The sequence below is a fragment of the Phoca vitulina genome, unplaced genomic scaffold (assembly GCF_004348235.1).
Source record: "Phoca vitulina isolate PV1807 unplaced genomic scaffold, GSC_HSeal_1.0 scaffold1, whole genome shotgun sequence".
Lineage (NCBI taxonomy): Eukaryota > Metazoa > Chordata > Mammalia > Carnivora > Phocidae > Phoca > Phoca vitulina.
This window is the reverse complement of record NW_022589704.1, coordinates 64,610,000-64,636,407: the sequence shown is the minus strand read 5'-3', so window position 1 is coordinate 64,636,407 and position 26,408 is coordinate 64,610,000. Positions and strand designations below refer to the sequence as shown.

The window sequence follows — 26,408 nt, the reverse complement described above, 5'->3', positions numbered from 1 at the left end:
TATGAATACGTAACATGAGTTCAAAGTTTGTTAGGTTAGTCAAACCCCCTGCTGATATTTGGTCATGCAATATAATATGGTGAATGGTCTAAAGAGGTAACCTAGAAACTCCAGAAACCAGAAAGTTCTCTTTCAAGCCTAATCAGACTCTTTTTCTAACCACTCAATTACTCCTAAACTCTTGAAATTGTTGCTTTGGACTGGTTGTTTTGTTTTCGCTTTTATGTGTATATGTTTGTATTAATGTATGTAGTTTGGATATTTTATTTTTATTCATAGACACCAGACAAAAGAGGGTTTGTTTTTTTTTTTTTGAAATGAAAAGAGTAATTTTCATTTATGTATGGGGGGAAAAGCACAACTATTCTAAATTATTTCCAAGTTCAGAAGCCTAACACACACTGGAGAGAGCAAAGGTGTGGTGGGTTAAGAGTACAAGCTCTGAAACAGAGGGCCTCTGTTTGAACTTCAGGACTACTGTTTATTAGCTGAGTGAACTTGAACAAGCTGCTTTAGTTCTCCGAGCCTTGGTTTCCCTCTTTGTAAAACAGGGATAATAATATATCACCTTATAGGGCCGTTGTAAATACTAAACACACGTTTGCTATTATTATTATTAATTTTAAAACTCAAGATTCCTTGCACAAGGAATAAACAGTATCTTGACAAAGATAGCAGGAGGCGGCAACTAATCCAAACTTCCTTACAGAAATGGGACCTATTATCAATGAATAAGATCAGCATTAGCAATGCATTTCCTGTGCTGACATATATGTATATATGTTTTATACATTGTTTTCTAAAGGGATGGTTTACAATATTCAAGTATAATTTCATTAGATAAGTTCCTTTTTTAAAAAGTGGAGTTTTAAATATCTTTGCATTAGACGTCTACAGCATATGGGATGAGAATTCCACGAATGAGTTAAAGGTGTATTTCTACAGTAGAGGTATTGCAAGACACAGAGCCATTCACAGGACCACAGAAGGCCCCTCTAGCAGAGAGACTGACTGATGCAAGAATAAGGGTGGAGCCATGCCTGAGCTATTTTAAAACGTCCTTACGCTGTCATCAGAAGTTGCCTTATCTATTATCACCTCTGGCAGAAGCTGTCCATTGGGGAGCATGAGGGCTGAGGGTCCATCAACCAGGGAGACCACACCATTGCAGTCCACGGCACTGTGCATCTTCCCATTCAGCGGCAGCACTGGGGGAGACCTACTGGATGGGCTGACGTTACTGCTGCGCCGCTCCCGAGGTCTGTGGGGCACAAACAGCGAGTCCCTCCTGCTTTCGCTCTCTCCAAAAATGCTATGCTCATCATCGGCAAATTCAGTCTCCGATCCAACATCTTTCCCTCGACCTTTGAAACTAAAAAGGCTTGTTCTGCTGCTGCGCCTTCCAGAAAACAAAGAGCCTCGAATGCTGAGCGGTGACTGCAGAGAAAAGATGACATTTATCGGCTGAAGCACCTAAGAGTAGAAGCGCACAGAACTACCACGGACCCCACTGAGCTGAGGCCAGGTGGCCCTGTGCTGGTTTAAAAGAAGCGTATTTAAAAACAAAGGAATTTGGCAGCAAGACAAACTCTTCCAAATCAGGGATGAAAAGACTGGATGAATCCATCCTTTCAGGACCGGGTAAATTATTTATTGCCACACAGGTCTTTCCTACTCTGTCTGGCCTAGAGTGACATCTCCATTCTCTCCATTGTTTCTATCCCATTCATCTTGCTACAAAGAACATATCATTTTTAAAAAACTTTTGGTATTAATACCTGTTATTTAGCTTTTCATATATCAATCCCCAAGTTCCATAAGTAATTGAAACTTTCTTGAGGCCAAAGGCCACGCTGTATGCTTCTTTGCCTTCCATTGCTTGCAACTCCACTTTACATATTGGAAGCTCAGTCAAGGTATGCTGAGAAAGACCTTTTAATGTCAGTGAGTTTACAAAGTCATAAAACACAGAGAACTTGAAATAGAGATTGCCCAACACCAAAGAGGGGGGGAAAGTCACATCTGTTCGACTCATGGCCAGGATAAACTGTGTCCATAAACCAAACTGAATGTTTATTCTTTGGAAGTACCTACTTCAATACATGTTAGTGCTTCCTATGTAAAGGACAAAGTGGCAGGCACTCTGAATAATGGAAAGTGAGTATAACCAAGTCTCTGCCTTAAAACAGGCTTGGATTGCTCTTGTCCTATTTCCTTTTATTGATATCACATGTATTCAAGTTCAGTCTCCCCAGCTAAATTATAACATCTTTGAGGGCAGGGACTCTATCCTTTATTTCAATGTCCATCTGGCAGTGTCTTACACACTTAAGTAGTAGAAATTTTCAATGTAGACATAAATGAGAAGGATAGTAATTTCTGAGTGGGGCACCAAAGAGCAGATTGGAGAAGGGAGAGGGCAGAGGCAAATGTGCGGGGCGAGCGGCATCTGAGCTAATGAAGGAAGAACGGGTGCAACTACACCAGGTGGAAAACAAAGAAGAAAATCATCCCACTTAGAGAACACCACACATACTAAGTAATAAGGTATAGGGCATGTAGGTAAGAGTGAACGATCATGGTGGACTGAGGGTATGTGAAGGTAGAGAAAGCGGGGAAATGAGGTTGAAGCCAGTCCACAACATGGATAAGATGTGGGTCTTGTTCTGTAGTCAATGATTAACACAGTCGGGTTTTTTTGGGGTTTTGTCTTGTTTCTTAAAGTTGAACCAAGGGACAGCTTTGTTTTAGAAAAATGATTTGGGAAGGTTGTGTGATAGAACACAGGGAAATGTTTAGGAGAATAGAAGCAATTGTTTTTCTTAGAGGTCTGTAGGCAGGGAAACCTGAGATATGGAGGTTTCTGTGGAAAGAGAGGGAAAAAAGCAAGAGAAATTTTACACAAGCAGAAATAACAGACTGTGCGACTAGATGTTAGTAGCTGAAGCAGTTGGGGGTGGGGACTGTTAAGGTGTCTCCAAACTTTTCCAGCTTGGGTGACTGATATTTAGGCGGTACCATTACTTACAGTGGTGGAGAAACTAATCTAAGATTAGTTTTTAACCAATGAGGCATTATGAAATACAGACTAGATAAAAATGTAAAAGCTAATATATAGTGTAAATAATTTTTTCATTTCTACAACAGTTCTCATGAATACTTTGTTTTTAAAATTTGTTTATCAGAGAAGATCATATGACAATACTGAAACTATAAGTTCCTTCAAAAATGGTCAAACTTCAATGGAAAACTATGGACATCTATGTTCTTTCCATAAATGTCCAATGATCAACACGTTTTTACCCAAAAACATACTGATGAAGTCATTCACTCTACTCTCCTGAGATCCCATCTTCAAAATAAAACATTTTGCTCTATAATCCTACCCCTGGCATTATGCATTCGATAGGTGCAGGGGTACCTGGTTAGGGGTAGACAGTCTCTTTTCACGTGCTCGTCTATGACCTTCAACACCAAGGTGGAAACTTTGTCTCCTGATACTCTCCTCTGACTCTGATTTGGACAACTTCTCATTGTCTCCCTTTTCTTCCCCACTGGAAAGCTTCTTTTGATTCCTTTTCTTTCTTCTGTTTCTTCTTTCTTTAGCACTTTTAGAGCTCAGTTTGGATGTTTCAGAGGAACTCTCAGAGAAGCCCATCATTCTGCTTCTCCCAGTACTTGTGTATTCAGCTGCTGCAACTGCAATTGCCTGTTGGACCAAGAGGCCACACATAGCGTAAGTCATTTCCAAAGTCTGGGAGACCCTATGATGGGGCACCTCTCTGCCATGAATGTAATTACACTATGCACATAATCATGTCCCTTGTACATGAAGTGATGCCGTTTTCTTTGCACTATGACCAGAGAGCTTACAGAGCACTCTTGCTTTGTAATAAAGCCCTATTTTACTTCGGAATTAAGCTATTACACACTATTACTATATATATAATAAAACAATTTAAAATAGTATATACGAAGGTTTTACTAGGTAATTTTGGAACATAAAACTCACATAAACCATACAATAAGAAAATGTGTACAACTCATTCAGGTAGTTAATTCAATATTATCAATAGAGTCAGGTACTCAGTTTAATGAAGACTGAATTATCTGAAAATGAAAATGAATTATTACAAAATACATCTCACGAAAATGAGGGACTTCTAAGGGTTTCCTATTAAATTCCTGGGATGACCTAGCGTTAACCCTTTATTAAAAAATTATGTTTTTACTATTAAAACAATCCTTGTAAAAATTTGGAAAATAAGGACATTGTGAATTAAAATTAAAAATCACTCATAGTCTTACATCCTGGAAATAATTGGTGTTAATATTTCTTCCAATTTTTATATGTAATTTTTAAATGGTTTGCATATTATACTAAATTTTGTATCTTACTACTAATACATTATTATATTAACACATTTCACTGTTATAATATTCTTAAAACACATAATTTTATGGCTGAATAATACTGAGACATAAAAATATCATAATTCTATTAACCATTTTTTAATTTTTAAACATTTAAATGCTTTCTGATTTTTAATATTTTCAGATACTGCACTGAACATCTTTCTGCATTAAAGTTCTCTGCATGACAGATTACTACCTTCCCCCTAATAAGTTAGATACTTTGAAGATATTTAACTAGGCTGAACCATCAAATAAATTTTAAACTTTTGCAGAATATTTAAATTTGTGTTCTCTTAGTACAAACTTTCTCTAACTTCTCTACTGAAGTGCCCCTCTGGAGAGGAGAATAAGAAAGAATCCTCAAGAGTTTGTGTCTTAGCCTAAAGTGGCCACAACCATAAGTATAGGTTTTCTTAACAGCTCATGTTTTTTATCTTGAAAGTTCCTGCCACATTAACAAAAATCGATGCACATTTTGCTTTCTACCCCATAGGGTATCTGTTAACTTAAACATTTAAATAATTTTCCCTAAATTCTGTACACAATTGTTATTCTGGTGAAACATACCATACCTGTTTTGGGACTTTGCATAATGCTATGCATACTGAGTCATCATGGATAACAGGTTTAGGAGGAATGGCTTAGAACATTCTCTGTGCTGGAATGAGCTGGTTATGGGGAAGGGTACAATGGGACACATGCCGATTCTAACTCAAACTAAAATTGGTTCCTTTGACCACACCAGAATGAAAATTCTGTTTATATTTAAAAATCCAATAAGGAAAATCTCCCTGGGGAAGGCCACAGAGCCTCTGCTACTCCCCTTTGGACTTCGACTTCTAGGAAGAATTTTAAACCAAATAATAATACCTCAGCTTCTTCTTGCTCTTTTTTAAGATGATCTAACATCTGCTGAAATTCTAACTCCTTTTGCTTCGCTTCTTCAATGTTTGCCTGGTTCTGTTCTTCATAGGCCATGGCAACCACAGCAAGAATCAAGTTTATTAGATAAAAGGAGCCCAGAAAAATCACCACAACAAAGAAGATCATGTAGGTTTTCCCAGCAGCACGCAATGTCTAGGGAAAAATGGAAATTATTATTTTAGGAACACAAAGATCTTTGGAAAATTATTTCAACTTGAATGGCATATTAGGCATGAAGAAGGTGGGGAGGTTTGGTATAATCCCATGTTATCAAAAATATAAAGGAATAAAATTATATCTCTGAGGAAAACAATCAGTATTAAAATACACACTTTTTCAGTACAAAGGATGTAGCCATCTATTAAACTTATATTAAAATTAGGTATGGTTCTTCACTATTTTTAAGACTAATAATCCTGAATTTTTTTTTATCCACAGTCTGAAAATTACTCAAAAACTAGCTGCTCTGCTCATTTTCATATTAGAGGACCAGATAATATCTATAGTCCCTTTTGCTGATACAATTCTATCTTTACCAGGAAGTATTAATGATGATGTGTTATGTTCACACAAAGTAGACAGCTTTACTGAATGATCTTATCTGCTCATCTACTCTTATATTTACTTTTCATTAACATGTATTAAAAATTTCTGAATGCAGTATATGGTAAAAAAATTCAAATGGTATAAAAAGCTATTACATGAAAAATATCTCTCTCCTATCTCTGATGCCTCCTCATTTCCCTTTTCTATCAGTTATTGTTGTTACAATTTCTTCTCTTTGATAAAGTTTTAGTAGTGGTTAATGGGTATACTCATTTTCATTTTCATAGGAGTTCTATGTTGCATTCTGCAGTGGTTCCCAGCAACATGTTAGAAAGTCTGCCTCCCCATATCTGAGCCAGACAGCGTCTCTCTTTTGATCTCCATCATTCTAACCAGTAAGAAATTAGAGGTCACTCTAGTTTGAATTTGCATGTCTTTAATTTTGAGTAAAACTGAGCATCTTTTTATACACTTAAAGTTCTCTGTATTCCTTTTTTCCTCTGAAGTATATACTTACAGAATTTCTATATTCATTTATAATATTATCAGAAATGAAGCAAACATAAAACAGGCCACAAGAAGAATCTGGCAATTCAGAGAAAAGTGATTCATTTTTATATATAATACAGAATAACCATTTTCATCTCCTTCCTCTTGGGGTTGGGTGCTGAGAATATGTAAGTGAAAAGATGCAGCCCACAGGCCCAAAAGGATCACATCTACGCTGGAGGAGATGGCTATGTGAATTAACAATTACAGCACAAATGATGGATAAACTGAGGAATATTCAAAGGGCATGGAGATCTAGGGGAATGAGGAAATGAGTTGGGACAGGAACATTTAGAGAAGTGAACTGAGTCTTCAATTCTTGTATTAGTTTTCTAGGGCTGCCATAACAAAATACTACAGACCGGGCAGCTTACACAACAGAAATGTTATTTGCTCGCAGGTCTAGAGGATGGAATATCCAAGTGTTGGTGTGCTGGATTTCTCCTGAGGTTTCTCTCCTTGGCTGGCAGATGGCTGCCTTCTCAGAGTCCTCATGCGACCTTTTCTCTGTGTGTGGGCACATTTCTGGTGTCTCTCAGGTCCTCATCTCCTATTCTTATAAGGACACTAGTCAGATTGGATTAGGACCCACCCAAATGCCTCATTTCAATTTAGTTACCTCTTTAAATCCCTAACTCCAAAAATAGTCATTCTAAGGCACAGGGAGTTAGGACTTTACCATATGGAAGGGAGGGGATACAATTTAATTCATAACAACTGTACATGGGAATTCAAAAACTAAAGCATGATGAACCTAGGAGAGCCTGGTGTTTCGGGCACTCCAAGCAGGGCAGCATGTGCAGAAACCAGCGTGGACAGGAGAGCTACAAGAGCCATGACGGTGTATTTCCTGCTATTTACTTAGAACCCCATGGGATGCTATATTCAGAAAGGGGGAAAGGGAACTGGAGATCAGATAAGCCAGGAAAGGATAAGACAATAATTTATGATTTTAAGAATTATCCACTCGAATAGTGCTGGAAGTAAAACATGTCTAATTTTAGTGATAAGATAATACGGTTTTGTCCTTTCTAAATTGAATAAAACATCTCACATAAAGTCCAGCAAGGAACATTCATCAGCTTTTTATGCCATTCAAAAATGCAATGAATGTTTCTCTTGGCACTCACCTGCTGGTAAAGGTTTTCCCAGTAATCCTGGGTCATTAGCCGAAACAAGGCCAAGAAGGCCCAACTGAAAGTGTCAAAGCTCGTGTAGCCATAATCAGGGTTTCTGCCAGCTTTCACACACCTGTACCCTTCTGGACACTGACTACATATGAAAAAGAACGTCACAAGTTAGAATGCTTCTAGGATGCAGGTTAAAGAGTGCTACAGAATAGTTAGACATCCCAGGTTCCTGTTCTAGGGAGACAATATTGAATAACGATTAAGAACACATTATTTGGAAGCAGGAAGAACTGGGTTTGAAGCCCATCCCTATGATTTACTAGTTGGTGACTTTGCCAAATTACTGAACTTCTCCAAGGCACAGTTCACTCCTTCTGTGAGAAAAGGATAACACCTACCTCAAAAAGTGAAGACTGTTGTTAAGTTTAAAAAAGATAATAGATGCAAATTACCTAGCCCAGCTCCTGTAGATATAAAGCATTTAATAAATGGCACCTGCTATTAGCATCATCATTAAAACTTAGAAACTTCCACCAGATGCCAAATAATAGTTCTTGCACCATAAATATTGATAAATAGGCCTCCACCAAAACTGGGTTCCCCCAAATTATTCTTGGAGCAAATCAGAATAAAAAATAGCCTAAATAGAGCAATCGTGTAAGTTCATAAAGATTTGTAGCTTTATGATATTTTTCTAAAATTGGTGGATTGATATCCATGATGCCATTGAACAGTATTTGAGCTGTCTCTGGGAGCAGCAACCTTATTTGTTTAATGTTCCAAGTATACACAGAGTCTGGTGAAGAAATATCTGGTCAGGAGTGCCTGGGTGGCTCAGTCATTAAGTGCCTGCCTTCAGCTCAGGTCATGGTCCCAGGGTCCTGGAATCGAGCCCTACATCGGGCTCCCTGCTCTGCGGGAAGCCTGCTTCTCCCTCTCTCACTCCCCCTGCTTGTGTTCCCTCTCTTGCTGTGTCTCTCTACATCAAATAAATAAAATCTTAAAAAAAAAAAAAGGAAAAGAAATATCTGGTCAGGGGAGAGCAAGAACAAAGGCTCTGCAGCAGAAATGAATTTGGTGTATAGGAGAAACTGCAAGATGAGTATTTTGCATAGAGAGGAGATTCTTAAAATATCTTTACCCAAGTCCATGGGTTCCTTTTGTTTAGAGTGGCCAAAATATCACTGCATTCAGTCATTTATGAGTCATTCTTGATTGGAAAAAGAGTAGAATTTAGGAACAGGACGTTGATTCTGTCACTCTTCCTTCCAGAAAGAAGAAAGACTTGAAACTATCCAGCCAACTTTTGGTGGGGTTTTCCGGAAGTAACTTTCTACTTTCTTAAGATTTATATGACTTGTGTCTTGTTTCACTTCAAGCACTACCTCCAAGTTTTGCTTTCAGAAGTATGCATTAACCATAAATGTTTTAAAGTTTGGGCTCACTGTGGGACATAATAATGCCATGAAATATATGAAAGCAATATAAAATCAAAGGTTCTGATTTAAAAAAAAAAAAACTGATTGGATACGCTTTTCCCCTTTTTGTAGCCTTTTGACTAAAAACAAATACTACTTACCCTGAATCTGTGCTCACACCACAAAGGAGAGCATCCTTAGATCCCTCCAAGTAATAAAAATATTCTGTTTAGGAAGAAATTCAACATATAACATTAGACAGTGACACAGAAGATAGGTTAATTAGTATAGACATATTCACACACCTTCAGGCCCAGTCTCAGGCAATGTGCATTCATTTATTTATTATATTCTCATATATTCTCCCTCAAATACTTATTGATAACCTCTTATGGGCCAGGCACTGAATATAATAATAAAAGCATGATAAACAAGATCATTAATTTTGTGGATCTTTCTTTATGTGTAGGTAAGGGTGGAAATTAGGCATACAGAAGGACAAGTAAATAAGTAAGTAAATAAATAAATATACAAGGTATTTTCAGATAGTGATAAATGTCCTGAAGAAAATAAGATAATGTGATAAAATGTGGTCAGGGAAGGCCTTTCTAAAGATAGGACATTTGAACTGGGGCCTAAATGCTACAAAGAAGCCAGCCATCCAAAGACCCTGGTGAAGAGATATTTTTGGCAGGGTGAAGAGCAGGAAGGAGCAAGGGCCTTGAGGCAAAAGTGAAGTTAGTGTATGGAAGAAACAGCAAGATAGGCAGCCTGGCTACAGTGTAGTTTGTGGAGAGAACTATGGTGGCAGAGGTAAGCAGGTGTCAGATGATGTCAGCCTTTGTATGTTATGAAAGGAAGTTCGGACTTTAAGTATGGTTACAAGTAATAGAAGTGGGAAGTAGAAATGGGAGATAATCACTATTTGAAAATGTCACTCTGGTTGTTTTGTGGACTGTGGACTATAAGAGAGCAAGTGTGAAAGCAGGAATATGACTTAAGTGACTGTAGTGAAAGGCGACATGGCTAAAACTCAGAGAGTAGCTGTGCACATGGAGAGAAGGGGATGAAAACAGAGTGGAGAGGACTTGCTGCCGGAGCCGGAGTGGAGGTAGAGGGGACATAAGAATATGATCATCAGGTAGGTAGTTTTCAAAGCCATGGGACTTGAGTTAACCCAAAGAGAAAGTGTAGCTCAGAAAGGGAAGGGGAGAAAAGAGAAAGCAGGGAGCCCCTAACTGAGCCCCAAAGTATTCTAGAAGAGGTGGAGCCAGCAAGGCCATACTATAAATGGACACACCTGTCTTCTGAAATTCTCTCGTTTATTCAACAATCAGTATTTATCTAGGACTTAACAAAGTTTCAGATATTGAGGATATGGCAGTGAACGAAATGCACATTTCCTCATCATGGTCCCCTCTGTGTCCATTTTCAGGCATAAGGGATCCCATAATCTCTTCCTCCATACACTATCAAGGCTTACTGTCAAGACAAGGAGCTGATCCAACCACGCACAGTAAATGTATAAAGAACTAACAAATATCCATGCTTTTTAATAAGGGCCCATCTTCCCATTTGGCTCAAATCAAAGAAATAAAGATGTAATGATTAGAAGGCCTTTGGAGTGATAGTGGAAGAAAGACTTTGAAGTCAGATATACTTGGATTTGAATGTTGCTGCTACCGCTTCCCATGTAGGTGAATGATCTCACCACGTTAATGGTTAGTCACTACCACTGCATCTGTAAAACGTGCTTAGGACGCCCGCTTTGTAGAGATGCTGAAGAGCACAAAGGGGACAGTGCGCGTAAGGCACTTACTGCAGGGACCCACACGCTCGACACGGCTGCTCAGAGAGCAGCAGCCGTCATTACTAAACTACTAAGCAATTCCAGAGAAGATGAACTGACTGACTTATACACCATTTTGTCTTACACAGAAGATACAAATTTTAGAAGACACAAATAAAACAATAAAGCCTCCTACTTTGAGGTGAAAGTTAGGTGAGAATGCACATGAACAACTTTTTGGAAAAATTCCTGTGCCTGAGGTAGGGCAGGCATGACGGAATGAGGAGGGAGGAGGTTAAGATGCAAATTTTTTGTACATAAGCTTCCAAGATATTTTTGTAGTGGAAGGATTACTTTAGAATTATCCTTTAAAGTAACTGGCTCACATTTACCAACTACTGAGGAGCTGCTTTATAAGAATGGGCTCTAGAGCGGCCTGTACTAGCGCATGGCAGGGCGAACAGACTCAAGTCAGTACAGGAATGATGAAAGGTAAAGCAATGGCAGTAGCTCACTCTGGTCTTATAGAACACTTTAAAATAATCCCTAAACAAGCAGACATTAAATTATTCGAATAATTAGTCTCAAGAGTATTAAGGTTAATATGTAAAGGGAAAACGTAATGCAAAGAGAAATAAAAACATATGTCCATGGATCATATGACCTCACTGATAGGAGGAATTCTTAATCTCAGGAAACAAACTGAGGGTTGCTGGAGTGGGGGGTGGGGTGGGAGGGATGGGGTGGCTGGGTGATAGACACTGGGGAGGGTATGTGCTATGGTGAGTGCTGTGAATTGTGTAAGACTGTTGAATCACAGACCTGTACCTCTGAAACAAATAGTACATTATATGTTAAAAAAAGAAGATAGCGGAAGGGAAAAATGAAGGGGGAGAAATCGCAGGGGAGACGAACCATGAGAGACTATGGACTCTGAAAAACAAACTGAGGGTTCTAGAGGGGAGGGGGGTGGGGGGATGGGTTAGCCTGGTGATGGGTATTAAAGAGGGCATGTACTGAATGGAGCGCTGGGTGTTATACGCAAACAGTGAATCACGGAACACTACATCAAAAACTAATGATGTAATGTATGGTGATTAACATAACATAATTAAAAAAACAAACAAACAAAAACATATGTCCAAAGTAAAACTTACACATGAATGTCCATCATAGCATTATTCCCCAAAGTGGAAACTACTCAGATGTCCATCAATGAATGAATGAATAAACAAAATGTAGTATGTACATACAATGGAATAGTATTTAACAATTAAAAATAAATGAATGACTACCGCATGGAGGAACCTGAAAACACGCTAAGTGAAAGAAGCCAGACACAAAGACCACATATTGTATGATTTCATTTATATAAAATGTTCAGAATAGGTAAATCCATAGAGACAGAAAGTAGATAAGTGGTTGTCGGGGGTTGGGGAGTAGAAGGAATGGAGAGTGACTGCCAATGAGTACAGGATTTCTTTTGAGGGAGATGAAATTATTCTAAAATTAGTGATATTTGCACAATGTGACTATATTGTGAATGTACTATAAAACACTGAATTGTATAATTTAAAAGGGAGGATTTTATAGTATGTGAATTATCTCACTAAAGCTGTTAAATAGATGTAATTCAGTATAATAACAAAGGTTGTGGATAGTAATAGATAAGCCCAACCTCACAGTAATAGACATATGGGGATAAAAGGAAATAGAAAATTGTAAAATCCACACAACAAAAATCTAGAACTGACACTCAATCGAGTGCAGATTCTGAGGAAATTTTTTATTAATTTCAAGGCCAATGGTACAGAATGGTAAGCCATAATTGGTGACCTAAACATCCTATGATTAATTTTATCCAACCTGGTTCAGAAAGACAGCTTTTAGCAACTATATATGACTTAGGCTTTTGGCGTCAAGGGTTTATTCCTCAACCAAGAGGCAATAATAAGTCAACTCTGAGAACACTAGCGCAGGGATCAGGTAGAGGCAGAATGCCTGCAAGTGACACACTGCATTCTGGGAGACTGTATTCTGTGGAGTCCCCACAAGGAAAGCACTATAGATAAAGACAGGAAAAGCCCTGGGAGTACTATGACCAATACTGTGGTTTTTCCAGGAACTGTTCTTATTAAATGTCAAACACCTAGAAAATAGGAGTAAGAGAGTATTTTTCTTTATCCCAACAGAACCACACCATATTAATGTACAATAGCTACTGGAAATTTAGCTACCAATTGTGCACATGAACCTTTCCTTCACCTGCAGTAGCAAGAAGGAAGTTTGATGAGCATCAAAGTAGACAATGCTTGGCGTCAATGGAAATCTATAAATTGTATGTTTTGAAACAGGAGGTTAGACAGTGGGCTCATTTATTTGATAATACATTTAAAAAACACCTCCAAAAAAGGCTTTGCCATAGGCACCAGAAAACACTTTCAGAACATATTCAGGATTTCTCTGTAGGCTGCCTTTACCATTGTAATTCTTTCATCTCTTCAAGAATTCCAATTCGTTTACTTCACCATTTTCTCATAATCTATCAACCAACTCCTGGGTTCACTTCTTTCCTTGTCCAGTTTAGACACTCGTTTTCATCATCCTTTTACAATTTCCACAACTTCCAAGCATTTCTCTCAGTCTATCATATTAACCTGGCCCAACCTTAACCCTACATGTAATCAAAATAAAAAAACTGGTAGTGATCCTAGTAAAAAAAAGTTAAGTTTGAGTAAGTATTGTAAACCGATTATTAATTGTAAATGTGAACAATTGTCCATAAGATGTGTTACTTTTATAGTATATAAATTAAGGAATAAAATTCTTTGTAAATTGAAAATAAAATTTAAGATTATATCAATAAAAATCAGAAACTTAAAAAATAAGTAAAAATAAAATGGAAGGGAAAATATGCTAAATTCCTCATCAAACACTGGTAGTAAAGAAATTTTACATTAAATATTTTACTTGAAAACTTTCAGTTTTCTCATTTTAGGCTTCTATATATTTTTTTTGTTTTCTTTATTTACAGTCTTTTACTATATTAGCTAGGTTGTATTTGCTTTTATCTTCCCCAGTGAGTGGGAGAGTATACATTTAGTAAAGTAAGAAAATGATGTATATTCTTCATAATCCAAGGAGAATCCTGACCTTTACTCCATGACCTTATTCTGTCAAAGGCATATACACTTGGAAGGTTTCTTGATGTCCCCACCCCCACTCTGGATCTAAGTATCTATTAAGGTTTATGGGTTCATGTGGGCAGCATCATACAGACACACTGCAGGTGTTAGAAAGCACAATCTTGTTTGATCTCATTTTCACCCAAATTCATCAACAGCTCTGGCAAGAGAAACTGTGTTAGGGGACAACTGTTCAGAAAACATGCAGTTCAGGCTTTCTGTAAGATATTCTAAAATATACTTGTGAAGAATTAAGAAGACTTCGAGACTGTGTGTACAGATCGACTCATATGTTTCCTACAGAACTAGTTCTGATGAATTAAACTTTGATATAATGCCACTGGCTAGACTGAGGGAAGCCCTTAGAAAGAGCTGTGAAACTCATCATTGATTATAGGGATAGTGCTGATAAGCTGAGTAAACCCACTCTGCTTTATACAAATCTTCAGAAATACTATCAAGCAGACATTTTAATATGTGATAATTAATATGATTGTTATACTAGGATTTATACAACTATATATGTTACAGATATAATACAAATGTAAAAATATATTATCATATAATAAATAAATTACCCTATAAACCTAAGTATGAATTATACAATAAAACTATAGTATATAAAACACATAATATGTCTTATGATGAAATGTAATGGTTAATATTAAGTCATAGCCAAATGTATTTCTCTAGAGCAAATTTATTCATTTTTATCTTACAGAAATTGGGTATTATGGAACTATATCATGTGTCTAATACCAGAACTGCTAGAAAGCTTAGAACCAGGGAGATTTATGAAAATATATAACAGGATCCAAATGCACACTGCGGCAGCTTTCTATACACTCGAGCAATTTTGAAATAATTAAAAGGAAAGCAACATTTCATTGCTAAAAGAGAACAATCTTATTTCAACCTATTAACAACTTCAGGGACATTCTTACTTTTATAGTCTTCTTCTTCAAGGGTATCTATTATGCTTTGTAATGTTTCATTATTTTCCAGCGGATCCCGCAGACATTTATGCTTCAGGTTGCCCATAAAGAGCTGCAGCCCAATCAGAGCAAACACACTCAGGCAGAATACAGTTAGGATCATGACATCAGAGAGCTTCTTCACAGACTGGATCAGAGCTCCCACAATGGTCTTCAGTCCTGAACACAGGGGGCAAAAAAAAGTGTTCCTAATGAAATAAAGCCTCTGAATGAGAAATAAAAACAAAACACAAGCTTGCCTAGAAATGCATGCATTATATTAAATCAATGACCTTAAATAACCTAGTTTGAAAAAAGCCTACCAGCTCAAAAGGGTCGATTTGCTGTTTTTTATATATTTTTTGTTTCTATATAGTACAGCAAACGATAAAAATTGTAAAGTGTTTCCAAAGAGTAACCAAATCGTCAAAATGAATAATTTGGTTGCTCAAACCATACCCATATTTGCTTGTAAAAATAATTTTTAAAAGTGCTAATTTAGTAAATGCTTGTCAAACAAACCATCTCTCTATAAAGACATTAAAACAAAGAGGCTGAATTGCAGCACAGAGTGACAACTAATTTTCAGTTAAGAAATGGTTTGTTGTGGAAAGCTAAAAAACACAGTACGACATGCAATACCCCCATGCTGATATTTTTTACCTCTTTTCCTAACTGTATGAAAAGCAATAAAAACAAATTGAAATTTTCATTCCTGGCTAAACAAAATGGAAAATGATCTGTTACACAGGAGGGAAAATTTCAAGTTGAGATGTGAGCCAAATGGCCATCTTTATCCTCTAAGACCCATGCAGTTGATTAAACTCAAAGGCTGACTTTTAATAGTGATTGTGAAAAACATAAAAAATCAAATTTAATTAAAATGGCATAAGAGAAAGTCGTTCTTGTCTTTCCTCCAAACGGTCAAAGTCAGCCCTGGTGTTTAACCCCACTCTCACCTGGAATGACTGAAATTGTTTTCAGTGCTCGGAGAACTCTGAATGTTCTCAGCGCTGAGACATTGCCCAGGTCCACAAACTCTGTCACATATCTGTAATAGGGAGTTCACACACAACACAGTGACAACACACACACAAACAAACGAAGAACAACTCCCAAATAGTTGGAGTTATGAGTGGCCTAATGCTTCACACCAATCACTCCTTACCTGGAATTACAGAAATAGTTTTCAAAGCTCTCAACACTCTGAAAGTTCGAAGAGCTGAAACATTGCCTAGGTTTACAAATTCTGTTAAATACCTGTAGAATTAAACCAGAGTTATTCAGAATTTAGATAGAGTCTGTGATACTTACCTGTGCCTTTACTCAAGGTATTGCCTATATTTGGAAAATTCTTATTTAAATGGACAGTTCTGCAAGCCCTCTTTTTTTTTTTTTCACCTATCACAACTAATTTAATTTGATTAGATTTGATTTGACCCCTTTTACATGAGCAAAATGCAAATATATTATTAAAATGGTTCCATACACTTATATGCCTAAATAAACAATCAAATGCTTCAATTATTAGACCTCAACATTATGGTAATATAGATACTTAATATCCTATAAAATGTCAGCAGCAAACCGTGAAAACTCTATGCTAATTAAAAGAAGCCAGACACAAAAGGTCACATACTGTGATTCCATTCATATGAAATGTGTAGAATAGGCAAATGCATAGATTCAAAACATTGATGAATAGTTTCCAAGGATTAAGGGGAGAAGGAAATAGAAGTGACTTCTTTTGGGGATGATGGAAATATTCTGGAATTACAGATTAGTGATGGTTGCACAGCTTTTTGAACATATACTAAAAAAGACCACTGAATTTTAACTTTAAAAGGGTTAATTTTATGGTATATAAATTATATCTCAATTAAAATAATGAGACCCCTGAGAAGAGGCAGCCTTCTTTGGCACAATGTTGTCTTATCAGCAGGTGGCAGGTACAGCTGCAGCAGTCACGTGACCATGAAAGAAGCGAGTCTGATGGACAAGGAGGTGGGCAGGGTGGTGAGGGAATGGGAAACTAGAAATCCTAAGACTCTTCTCTATTGTCTAAATTCCTCCAGTGAACATGCATTACTTTTAAAATTCAAGATGATAGAGGGAAAATATTGTATCTAGGTTTGAGATTTCAAAAAAACAAGGGAATATTTCTGGCAAATGTATTTGGGAAAAGAACAGCAGTGTGAATTAATTTAAATTATATTTTAATGTAATGTTTTTCCCTTAAAAATAAACTGTGGCTGCAGATGTAATACACATACAATTCACTGATGTTAGGATTGGTATGCAGTGTTAGATCTTATAAAAAGATTTACTTCTATATTTTAATATACTTATTAGCTCTTGAATAGTATAGGTTATAATTAAAGGCCCGAGCTTTTTCTGTGATTCTTACAGGTTTTATTAGTTTTTAAATAAGACATGGAAAAAGGTGTGAACCTTACTTGCACTGCATAGACTACCCATCCAAGTGCTGAGTATGGAGGAGAAGATCAATCTTAATGATGTCATACACTTTTGAATGAGAAATGCTCTTCCTCAAAAATTAATATTTGCCTATCAATGACTAGCTTTCACAGAGTATCCTTTAAATGCAACCTTTACATGCAGGAAAAGTCAGACCCCAAAGGCTTGTTCTTACTGGAATACTGTGCTGTCTGTCATTCTCACGAGTTTGCCATTTCAAAAAACTGAATGTACTTACGCAAAAACAATGACGACAAAATCGAGCCAGTTCCATGGGTCACGAAGGAAAGTGAATTCTCCTACACAGAAGCCTCTTGCAAGGATTTTGACAAGTGACTCAAAAGTATATATTCCAGTAAAAGTATACCTAGACACAATAATCCGATGGGATATTAAATATGAGGAGAATACAGCACCATGTAAATCTTTATTTTTTCTGATCAACCAAAGAAAGACATCTATTGGAGTGTGGCTGTTGGCTTATGGATCCATTCTATTAGAATAAACTACAGTAAAGATATTTCCAGAAAATCTTAAAATGTCCATATTAGAAATTCTTACAGAAAGTAGAGGTATTCAAAATGACTAAGAACATAGGTATTAGATCTGCCTGGAAAAGTCCTACATTACTCCTATCAGAAAGACACATGTCTAAGAACAAGGCAGGACACCTGATACTTTCTTTCTTCTAGAAAAGACTGTAGCATCTGATTATTCTATTCTACCGGTAGCAGGTTAATACCACAGAGGAAGAAAAAATAACTGAAAGAAAAGCAACCACATAACATGGGAAGATAAACACAATTCTTAGAGCTGCAGTAACTTTGTGGCAGGAAAGAAGAGGAATAAAATAACACAGAGACGATATTAAAATGTATTTATACCCACTTACTCTACATTCTTGGTCCAATCTGGAGGGTTACTCATGGTCATAAATATGCAGTTCGTCAGAATAGTGCACATGATAAGCATGCTGAATAAGGTAGCTTAGAATCAAGGAATATGATAAGAGAACACAGTGGGAGCTTTGAATACTTGATAATGACACTTGTTAAAATGCTAACAACTTTTTCCTAGAAAATAATTCTTTATGAGTTTATAACTCTTCTTTTAATCTCTTTGAACAAGGGAGTCATATATAAAGTAATTTATCCTAAAATGCTAAAATTGCTGTTCTCCCAATTTTCTGAGTCTTACACCAAATTATATTGAAATTGGTAAACTAAAACCAGTCTTTTCAGGTACAAAAGGACTAAAATCCATATTTGAATAAATAGCAAAAGCCATATTTTATTTATTTATTAAGATTTTATTTATTTATTTGAGAGAGAGAGAGAGAGCATGAGCAGGGGGAGGGGCAGAGGGAGAAGCAGACTCCCTGCTGAGCAGGGAGCCCGATGCAGGGCTCGATCCTAAGGTCCTGGGATCATGACCTGAGTTGAAGGCAGACACTTAACTGACTGAGCCACCCAGGTGTCCCACAAAAACTACACTTTAAAGAACCAATGCTAGTAATCATTTTAAAAAGGATATGAGTGTACTAAAATCTTAATAGATATTCTTCTTAGAGGACTGAAAGGAGACAGCATGTACAAAGCTGGGGTGGCATTGAAACGGAAGATTGCTTTCCCTTTGTTCAATACTATGAAAGTCTGTGGGAGAAAAAGAAAACAGCATGAAATTGAGAATCCAAAATTTCACCCTAGCACGTTTATACCAGCAGTTTACCGCATGTGCATGTGGTAGGGTCATATTAAAGAAACACTGACATCAGACTCAAGCAACATGATACCACTGCCATTAATGAGCTGTTTAGGTCGCACTGGCCAATTGCTTCTTCGTAAATTAAGAAGTGAGCCATTTTTGAGCATGGATTGCCTGGAGCTCCCAAAATACAGCATCTTCTCTTTTTCATATCCCTTTAACACCCAAATCAGTAACAGTAAGTGTGGCCACTGGAATTAGTTTAGAATACAATTTCCTTCTATCATTTCACTGCATTTTAAGCAAACTAAATAGAAACTAGCTATCTCTGACTTTTGCCCTAACACCTTGAGAATTTTAATACTTGTTGGCTATTATCATGATTAATAGCAAGTGTTCCAAATATGAGTCCTTTCAAAAACACATTTTCATAAATTTAAGGAATATTAGAGTTAGAAGAATCCTATTACCCAGTTCAATTTTCCTATTCTAGATATAATTCTAATAACAGCTAAAATAAATGAATACAAAGTAAAGGACTTGCTTGCTCCTACCCACAGTAATTTTTAAAAATAATACAAATGAACCAAATATTCTTGAAAGGTGTTATGTAACCATTGCACAATAAGGGACAGTCTCCATAGCTTTGGTATTTAGTTAAAAATTTAAAAACCCAAACAAATAAACAGCAACAACAAGAAAACATTCACGCAATCTAGGAAGACCAAGTTCAAATCTTTGTCTTAGTTTTCTATAGTTGCTAGGCAAATTACCTGTGCTATTGAGAAGACACTGACTTGGTCTTTTGCTGTTGTTTAATATGAATTTTATATAAGTTTATGAATGGGCTTCTGGGAATAAATATTTTTCACCAAATTGGGGACCTAAATTCGAGTATGTTGCTTTTTAACTGTATGTGGCAGTGTTCTCAAGAAAACAAATCAGAATCCACTATTTTCAGATGTTCTTTTACAGTCCTGGTCACTTTCACTATACTGGTTATGCCTAAACATAATTTAACATAAAGTTCACTTTTACACTGAAAATTAGTTTTAAAATTAATATCTAGTCATTGAGTACAACCACTGTCTTTTTAAATCTTAACACGCTGTGCTTTTTAAAATTCATTCATCTATTATTTTCTGCAATTGTGTAGCGAGCAACTATGTAATAAGGAAAATGAGAAGGTACTTTTTATTTTGCCTGTCTCATTATTTACTCGTCATTATTTCTTTCACTTCTGTGAAGTTGTTAGCATAGTGGTTGCTGTACTACAGAAACTAAATTATACTAAGAGATGTTGCCCAGAATATCCCAGTAGGGGAACCAACTTGAATTTTAAAAATCTACAACTTCTAAGGTATAACATTTTGCACATTTCTTAATTTCCCCAAGCCCTCTTTCATCTTAAAATAGGATATTACTCCCTTTCTCACAGTATAATAAATGTGTGCTAATTTATAGAAAAAGTCCAGTGCCTGACACAGAGATCCTTAATACATATTAGCATTCGTCCTTTCTGTGTCAGAATACTGACTGATTAATTAGAATGCTGTGTAATATTTCAAGGCCTTCACAGGTGTTCTATTTTTTATTGCTGTGCTGCCAGCCTGTTGAGATGCTGGTTTTAATGTGAAGCAAAATATTAGGTATTGCTATTCATGGCAACTACCACTGAGGTAGATGTGTTTCTACTGTCAAAATATAACTTATATTTTATATCTCTCAAGATATTTAAAATATGTTCTATTTTATCTTACTTGCTAGATGTCTTATGAAGAAATATTCCCTTTTAGGGATGCCTGGGTGGCTCAGTTGGTTGCTTCGGCTAGTCATGATTTCAGGGTCATGATTTCAGGGTCCCGGGATCAAGTCCCAAATCGGACTCTCTGCTCAGCGGGGAGCCTGCTTCTCCCTATCCCACTCCCCCTTCTTGTGCCCTCTCTCTCTCTGTCAAATAAATAAATAAAATCTTTTTTAAAAAAATAAAAAGAAATATTCCCTTTTATTTATGTTTTAAACAAATCAAAATGTTTTTATTATTATTATTTTTTAAGATTTTATGTATTTGAGAGAGAGAGAGCACAAACAGGGAGGAGGGGCAAAGGGAGAGGCAGAGGGAGAAGCAGACTCCCCACTGAGCAGGGAGCCCAACGCGGGGGTGGATCCCAGGACACTGGGATCATGACCTGAGCCGAAAGCGGATGCTTAACCGAGTGAGCCACCCAAGCGCCCAAAATCTGTTTTTAAATGGACTTTATTCTGCCTTTCTGGACCTTTCTAAGTCTACAGGCACTATATTGGCAAAGCAATGTTGGAGAAGTTATGGAACTTTTGATCTAATCCTTTACAGACTCCTCTTAGTCAACTTCAACTTCAACCTGGTTGTGTCTGCTACCATGTCAGAAATGCTGTACTCATTTTCTCAAGGGAATAAACTTTACAGCAGTTGTTTCCAACCTTCTCCAATTTTCCTAATGTAATAAACACCTTCTCAGCTCTGCTACTCTCAGCATTTGACTTTCAGAGGACAATTTCCATTCCTCTGCTCTGGAAAATATTGACACCAGTTAACATGGATTTCCTTTGATGTGCCTGCATTTACTTCATGACTGCATTACTTCAACATATCAGGACTCAAAATCCAACTGTTTGCCCCTCAAGTCTCTCCACTTTTCTAACACAAATACAAACTGACCCATAGCTTGTCTTATCTGTTAACATCTACAACTAGCTACAACATTATTGCAACCCTCTGTATTTTTCTCCCGAGAATAATTTTTTCTTTACTTTCAAGGTGCTATTTATACCCTATGTTAAAAAGGTTTTCAATTTATTTGGTGCCTCAAGTGACCATCTTTCTGGTGGAAAAAATTTCAAATTTCTCAGCATGAATGCATTACTAGTTGAATGATCTTATATATTCCCATGGATTCAGCTGTCACCTAAATACAAATGCATTCTGGACATAGGCCAGGTCTTAGTTCTCAAATTGACAGTAATTTTATTCCTACAGGTATAAATCTATGTCATGTCCAAAAAGGCAGAACATTATATTGAATATTTTGAAAGAGTAAGGATATCAAAATAATATGCCAGTGACAGAACCAGTTTTGATGAAAAATTAAAAGTACCTATTCTGAATATCCTATATATGCATTTAACTGAACATTTTTGTCATGATGTGGTTTTTCACTAACTTCCACTTAATCTCAATATAAAATATCTCTCTGAACAAAAGAAGCAAGCAGAGCCTGCACTACTGCAGTCACAATAAACTCACTTTTTTGTCTGCATAGTAGGGGTCCAGGTCCTCCAGGGGCTCTGACACCATGCCTGGGGGGATGTCCCCATAGATGAAGGGCAGCTGTTTGCCAGCTTCCAAGTCGCTGCTTGGCCTCGGGCCTTCTTCATCATCATCTTTCTTTTCTTCTTTGGGTTCCTTTGTTTTTCCTTCAGCAATACGTTGTTCAATGAGGGCAAGAGACTGTTTTGTAAAATAGACAAAACTCTGAGGTCCTGGGGGAGGCAACGTTGCCATCTTTTCATCCTGTATATTTTATTTCCCCTTCAGCTCCTTACATAAGAGGCCTAAGCGGAAAAAAAGAAATAAAGTGTTAAATGTTTGCTAGCCAGAAATGGCACATTAAAAATAATAATAAACAGATTTGGGGACACCTGGGTGGCTCAGCTGGGACTCTTGATCTCAGCTCAGGTCATGATCTCAGGGTCATGAGATGCACTTGCCTCTGGCTCCTCATTCAGCAAGGGAGTCTGCTTGAGATTCTCTCCCTCTCCCCCTTTCCTTCAGCCCCCCCCCCCCCACCGCCCTGCCGCTGCGCCGCACCCCCAGTCATGTGGTCCTGTGCACGCGTGCTCTCTCTCTCAAATAAATGAATAAATCTTTAAACATATTTTTGGTTTCAACTATAAGAAGCAATGTGTTCACAGAATTATGATGTTGAATTAGCATTTATTGACTACTATGCGCAAGATTTATTTCCCACACTCTCTACCATCTTTATTTAAAAATTTGAACTTAACACTTCCCAGCTTTTAAAGTGAAAAAGTGACAACTAAATGAAAAAAAAAAATCTATTCCCTTTACTTTTCATTTGTATTCACTTTTAGTCCAATTCAGTTAACCGTTCTCATTTAAAATTCTTTACGACAGTGCTTCTGATAGTACCACTCTCCAGGTTCTCTTGCCTCTCTGATCACCTGATCCTCTTCTGTCTTAATTTCAAAATATGCTCACAAACTTCTGCTTCTCTCTCTTGGAGAAACTCATTTCTTTGAAATGAGGTGATGGAAAGATTGTTTTATTCTATTTTGCATATTTAAATTTTCTTACAATTACATATCCCTTTAGAAATCAGAAAAAAATATATTCTCATTTTGAATTCAAAACAATTTGGGAAAATAATTTAGGAAGAACAAAGAAAAGAAATTTGGAACATATCCGTGATAGTTTCAATTTAAAAATTAAAAAAAAAAAACCAATAGGATATGCATTTAAACTCTACTTCCCTAAATAACTTACATATCTATACAAAACCTATAGAAAAAAAAAAAACAAAATAAAAAAGTCAAGTTCCATATATTATTATCTTGGAATGTTATAAATAAAAAAGCATAAAAATAATAGTTCTTATTTTATTTTATTGTATTTTTTTAAAATTTTATTTTATTATGTTAATCACCATACATTACATCATTAGTTTTTGATGTAGTGTTCCATGATTCATTGTTTGTGTATAACACCAAGTGCTCCATTCAATACATGCCCTCTTTAATACCCATCACCAGGCTAACCCATGCCCCCACCCCCCTCCCCTCTAGAACCCTCAGTTTGTTTCTCAGAGTCCATAGTCTCTCATGGTTCATCTCCCCCTCCAATTTCCACCCCTTCATTTTTCCCTTCCTACTATCATCTTCTTCTTCTTCTTCTTTTTTTTTAACATATAATGTATTATTTGTTTCAGAGGTACAGGTCTGTGATTCATCAGTCTTACACAATTCACAGAGCTTACCATAGCACATACCCTCCCCAATGTCTATCACACAGCCACCCCATCCCTCCGACCCCCCACCACTCCAGCAACCCTCAGTTTGTTTCCTGAGATTAAGAATATCAGTGAGATCATATGATACTTGTCTTTCTCTGATTGACTTATTTCGCTTAGCATAATACCCTCTAGTTCCATCCACGTCATTACAAATGGCAAGATTTCGGGTTTTTTTGATGGCTGCATAATATCCCATTGTATATATATACCACTTCTTCTTTATCAGTTCATCTGTTGATGGACATCTTGGCTCTTTCCATAGTTTGGCTATAGTGGACATTGCTGCTATAAACATTGGGGTGCACGTACCCCTTTGGATCCCTACATTTGTGTCTTTGGGGTAAATACCCAGTAGTGCAATTGCTGGGTCGTAGGGTAGCTCTATTTTCAACTTTTTGAGGAACCTCCATACTGTTTTCCAGAGTGGCTGCACCAGCTTGCATTCCCACCAGCAGTGTAGGAGGGTTCCCCTTTCTCTGCATCCTTGTCAACATCTGTCGTTTCCTGACTTGTTAATTTTAGCCATTCTGACTGGTGTGAGGTGGTATCTCACTGAAGTTTTGATTTGGATTTCCCTGATGCCGAGCGATGTTGAGCACTTTTTCATGTCTCTGTTGGCCATTTGGATGTCCTCTTTGGAAAAATGTCTGTTCATGTCTTCTGCCCATTTCTTGATTGGATTATTTGTTCTTTGGGTGTTGAGTTTGATAAGTTCTTTATAGATTTTGGATACTAGCCCTTTATCTGATATGTCATTTGCAAGTATCTTCTCCCATTCTGTCGGTTGTCTTTTGGTTTTCTTGACTGTTTCCTTTGCTGTGCAAAAGGTTTTTATCTTGATGAAGTCCCAGTAGTTCATTTTTGCCCTTACTTCCCTTGCCTTTGGCAATGTTTCTATGAAGAAGTTGCTGCAGCTGAGGTCGAAGAGGTTGCTGCTTGTGTTCTCCTCTAGGATTTTGATGGACTCCTGTCTCACACTGAGGTCTTTCAACCATTTTGAGTCTATTTTTGTGTGTGGTGTAAGGAAATGGTCCAGTTTCATTCTTCTGCATGTGGCTGTCCAATTATCCCAACACCATTTGTTGAAGGGACTTTTTTCCATTGGACATTCTTTCCTGCTTTGTCGAAGATTAGCTGACCATAGAGTTGAGGGTCCATTTCTGGGCTCTCTATTCTGTTCCATTGATCTATGTGTCTGTTTTTGTGCCAGTACCATACTGTCTTGATGGTTACAGCTTTGTAATAGAGCTTGAAGTCCGGAATTGTGATGCCACCAGTTTTGCTTTTCTTTTTCAACATTCCTCTGGGTATTTGGGGTCTTTTCTGGTTCCATACAAATTTTAGGATTATTTTTCCATTTCTTTGAAAAAAGTGGATGGTATTTTGATAGGGATTGCATTAAATGTGTAGATTGCTCTAGGTAGCATTGACATCTTCACAATATTTGTTCTTCCAATCCATGAGCATGGAATGTTTTTCCGTTTCTTTGTGTCTTCCTCAATTTCTTTCATGAGTATTTTATAGTTTTCTGAGTACAGATTCTTTGCCTCTTTGGTCAGATTTATTCCTAGGTATCTTATGGTTTTGGGTGAAATTGTAAATGGGATCAACTCCTTAATTTCTCTTTCTTCTGTCTTGTTGTTGGTGTATAGGAATGCCACTGATTTCTGAGCATTGATTTTATATCCTGCCACTTTACTGAATTCCTGTATGAGTTCTAGCAGTTTTGGGGTGGAGTCTTTTGGGTTTTCCACATAAAGTATCATATCATCTGCAAAGAGTGAAGAGTTTGACTTCTTCTTTGCTGATTCGGATGCCTTTTATTTCTTTTTTGTTGTCTGATTATTGTGGCTAGGACTTCTAGTAATATGTTGAATAGCAGTGGTGATAGTGGACATCCCTGCCGCATTCCTGACCTTAAGGGGAAAGCTCTCAGTTTTTCCCCATTGAGAATGATATCCGCTGTGGGTTTTTCATAGATGGCTTTTATGATATTGAGGTATGTACCCTCTATCCCTACACTCTGAAGAGTTTTGCTCAAGAAAGAATGCTGTACTTTGTCAAATGCTTTTTCTGCATCTATTGAAAGGATCATATGGTTCTTGTTCTTTCTTTTATTAATGTATTGTATCACATTGATTGATTTGCGGATGTTGAACCAACCTTGCAGCCCAGGAATAAATCCCACTTGGTCGTGGTGAATAATCCTTTTAATGTACTGTTGGA

General features: G+C 37.0%; 1 protein-coding gene across 2 annotated transcripts in view; it reads right to left on the bottom strand.

Moving 5' to 3' along the window:
* Positions 1–26,408, bottom strand: part of SCN9A (sodium voltage-gated channel alpha subunit 9) — a 176,744-nt gene that overhangs the window by 83,090 nt on the left and 67,246 nt on the right. Inside the window, exons 2-12 of one of the 2 annotated variants that reach the window (XM_032408958.1) lie at positions 22,397–22,704; positions 18,943–19,061; positions 18,302–18,391; positions 17,648–17,776; positions 16,100–16,191; positions 14,902–15,111; positions 9,145–9,208; positions 7,566–7,707; positions 5,287–5,493; positions 3,422–3,709; positions 1,066–1,437 (exon numbers count right to left, since the gene is read on the bottom strand). In XM_032408958.1, coding sequence (XP_032264849.1) covers positions 1,066–1,437; positions 3,422–3,709; positions 5,287–5,493; positions 7,566–7,707; positions 9,145–9,208; positions 14,902–15,111; positions 16,100–16,191; positions 17,648–17,776; positions 18,302–18,391; positions 18,943–19,061; positions 22,397–22,654 — 1,971 coding nt within the window. In that variant the 5' untranslated portion in view covers positions 22,655–22,704. The remainder of the gene's footprint in view (positions 1–1,065; positions 1,438–3,421; positions 3,710–5,286; positions 5,494–7,565; positions 7,708–9,144; positions 9,209–14,901; positions 15,112–16,099; positions 16,192–17,647; positions 17,777–18,301; positions 18,392–18,942; positions 19,062–22,396; positions 22,705–26,408) is intronic. The other variant, XM_032408967.1, reaches the window with a different exon arrangement.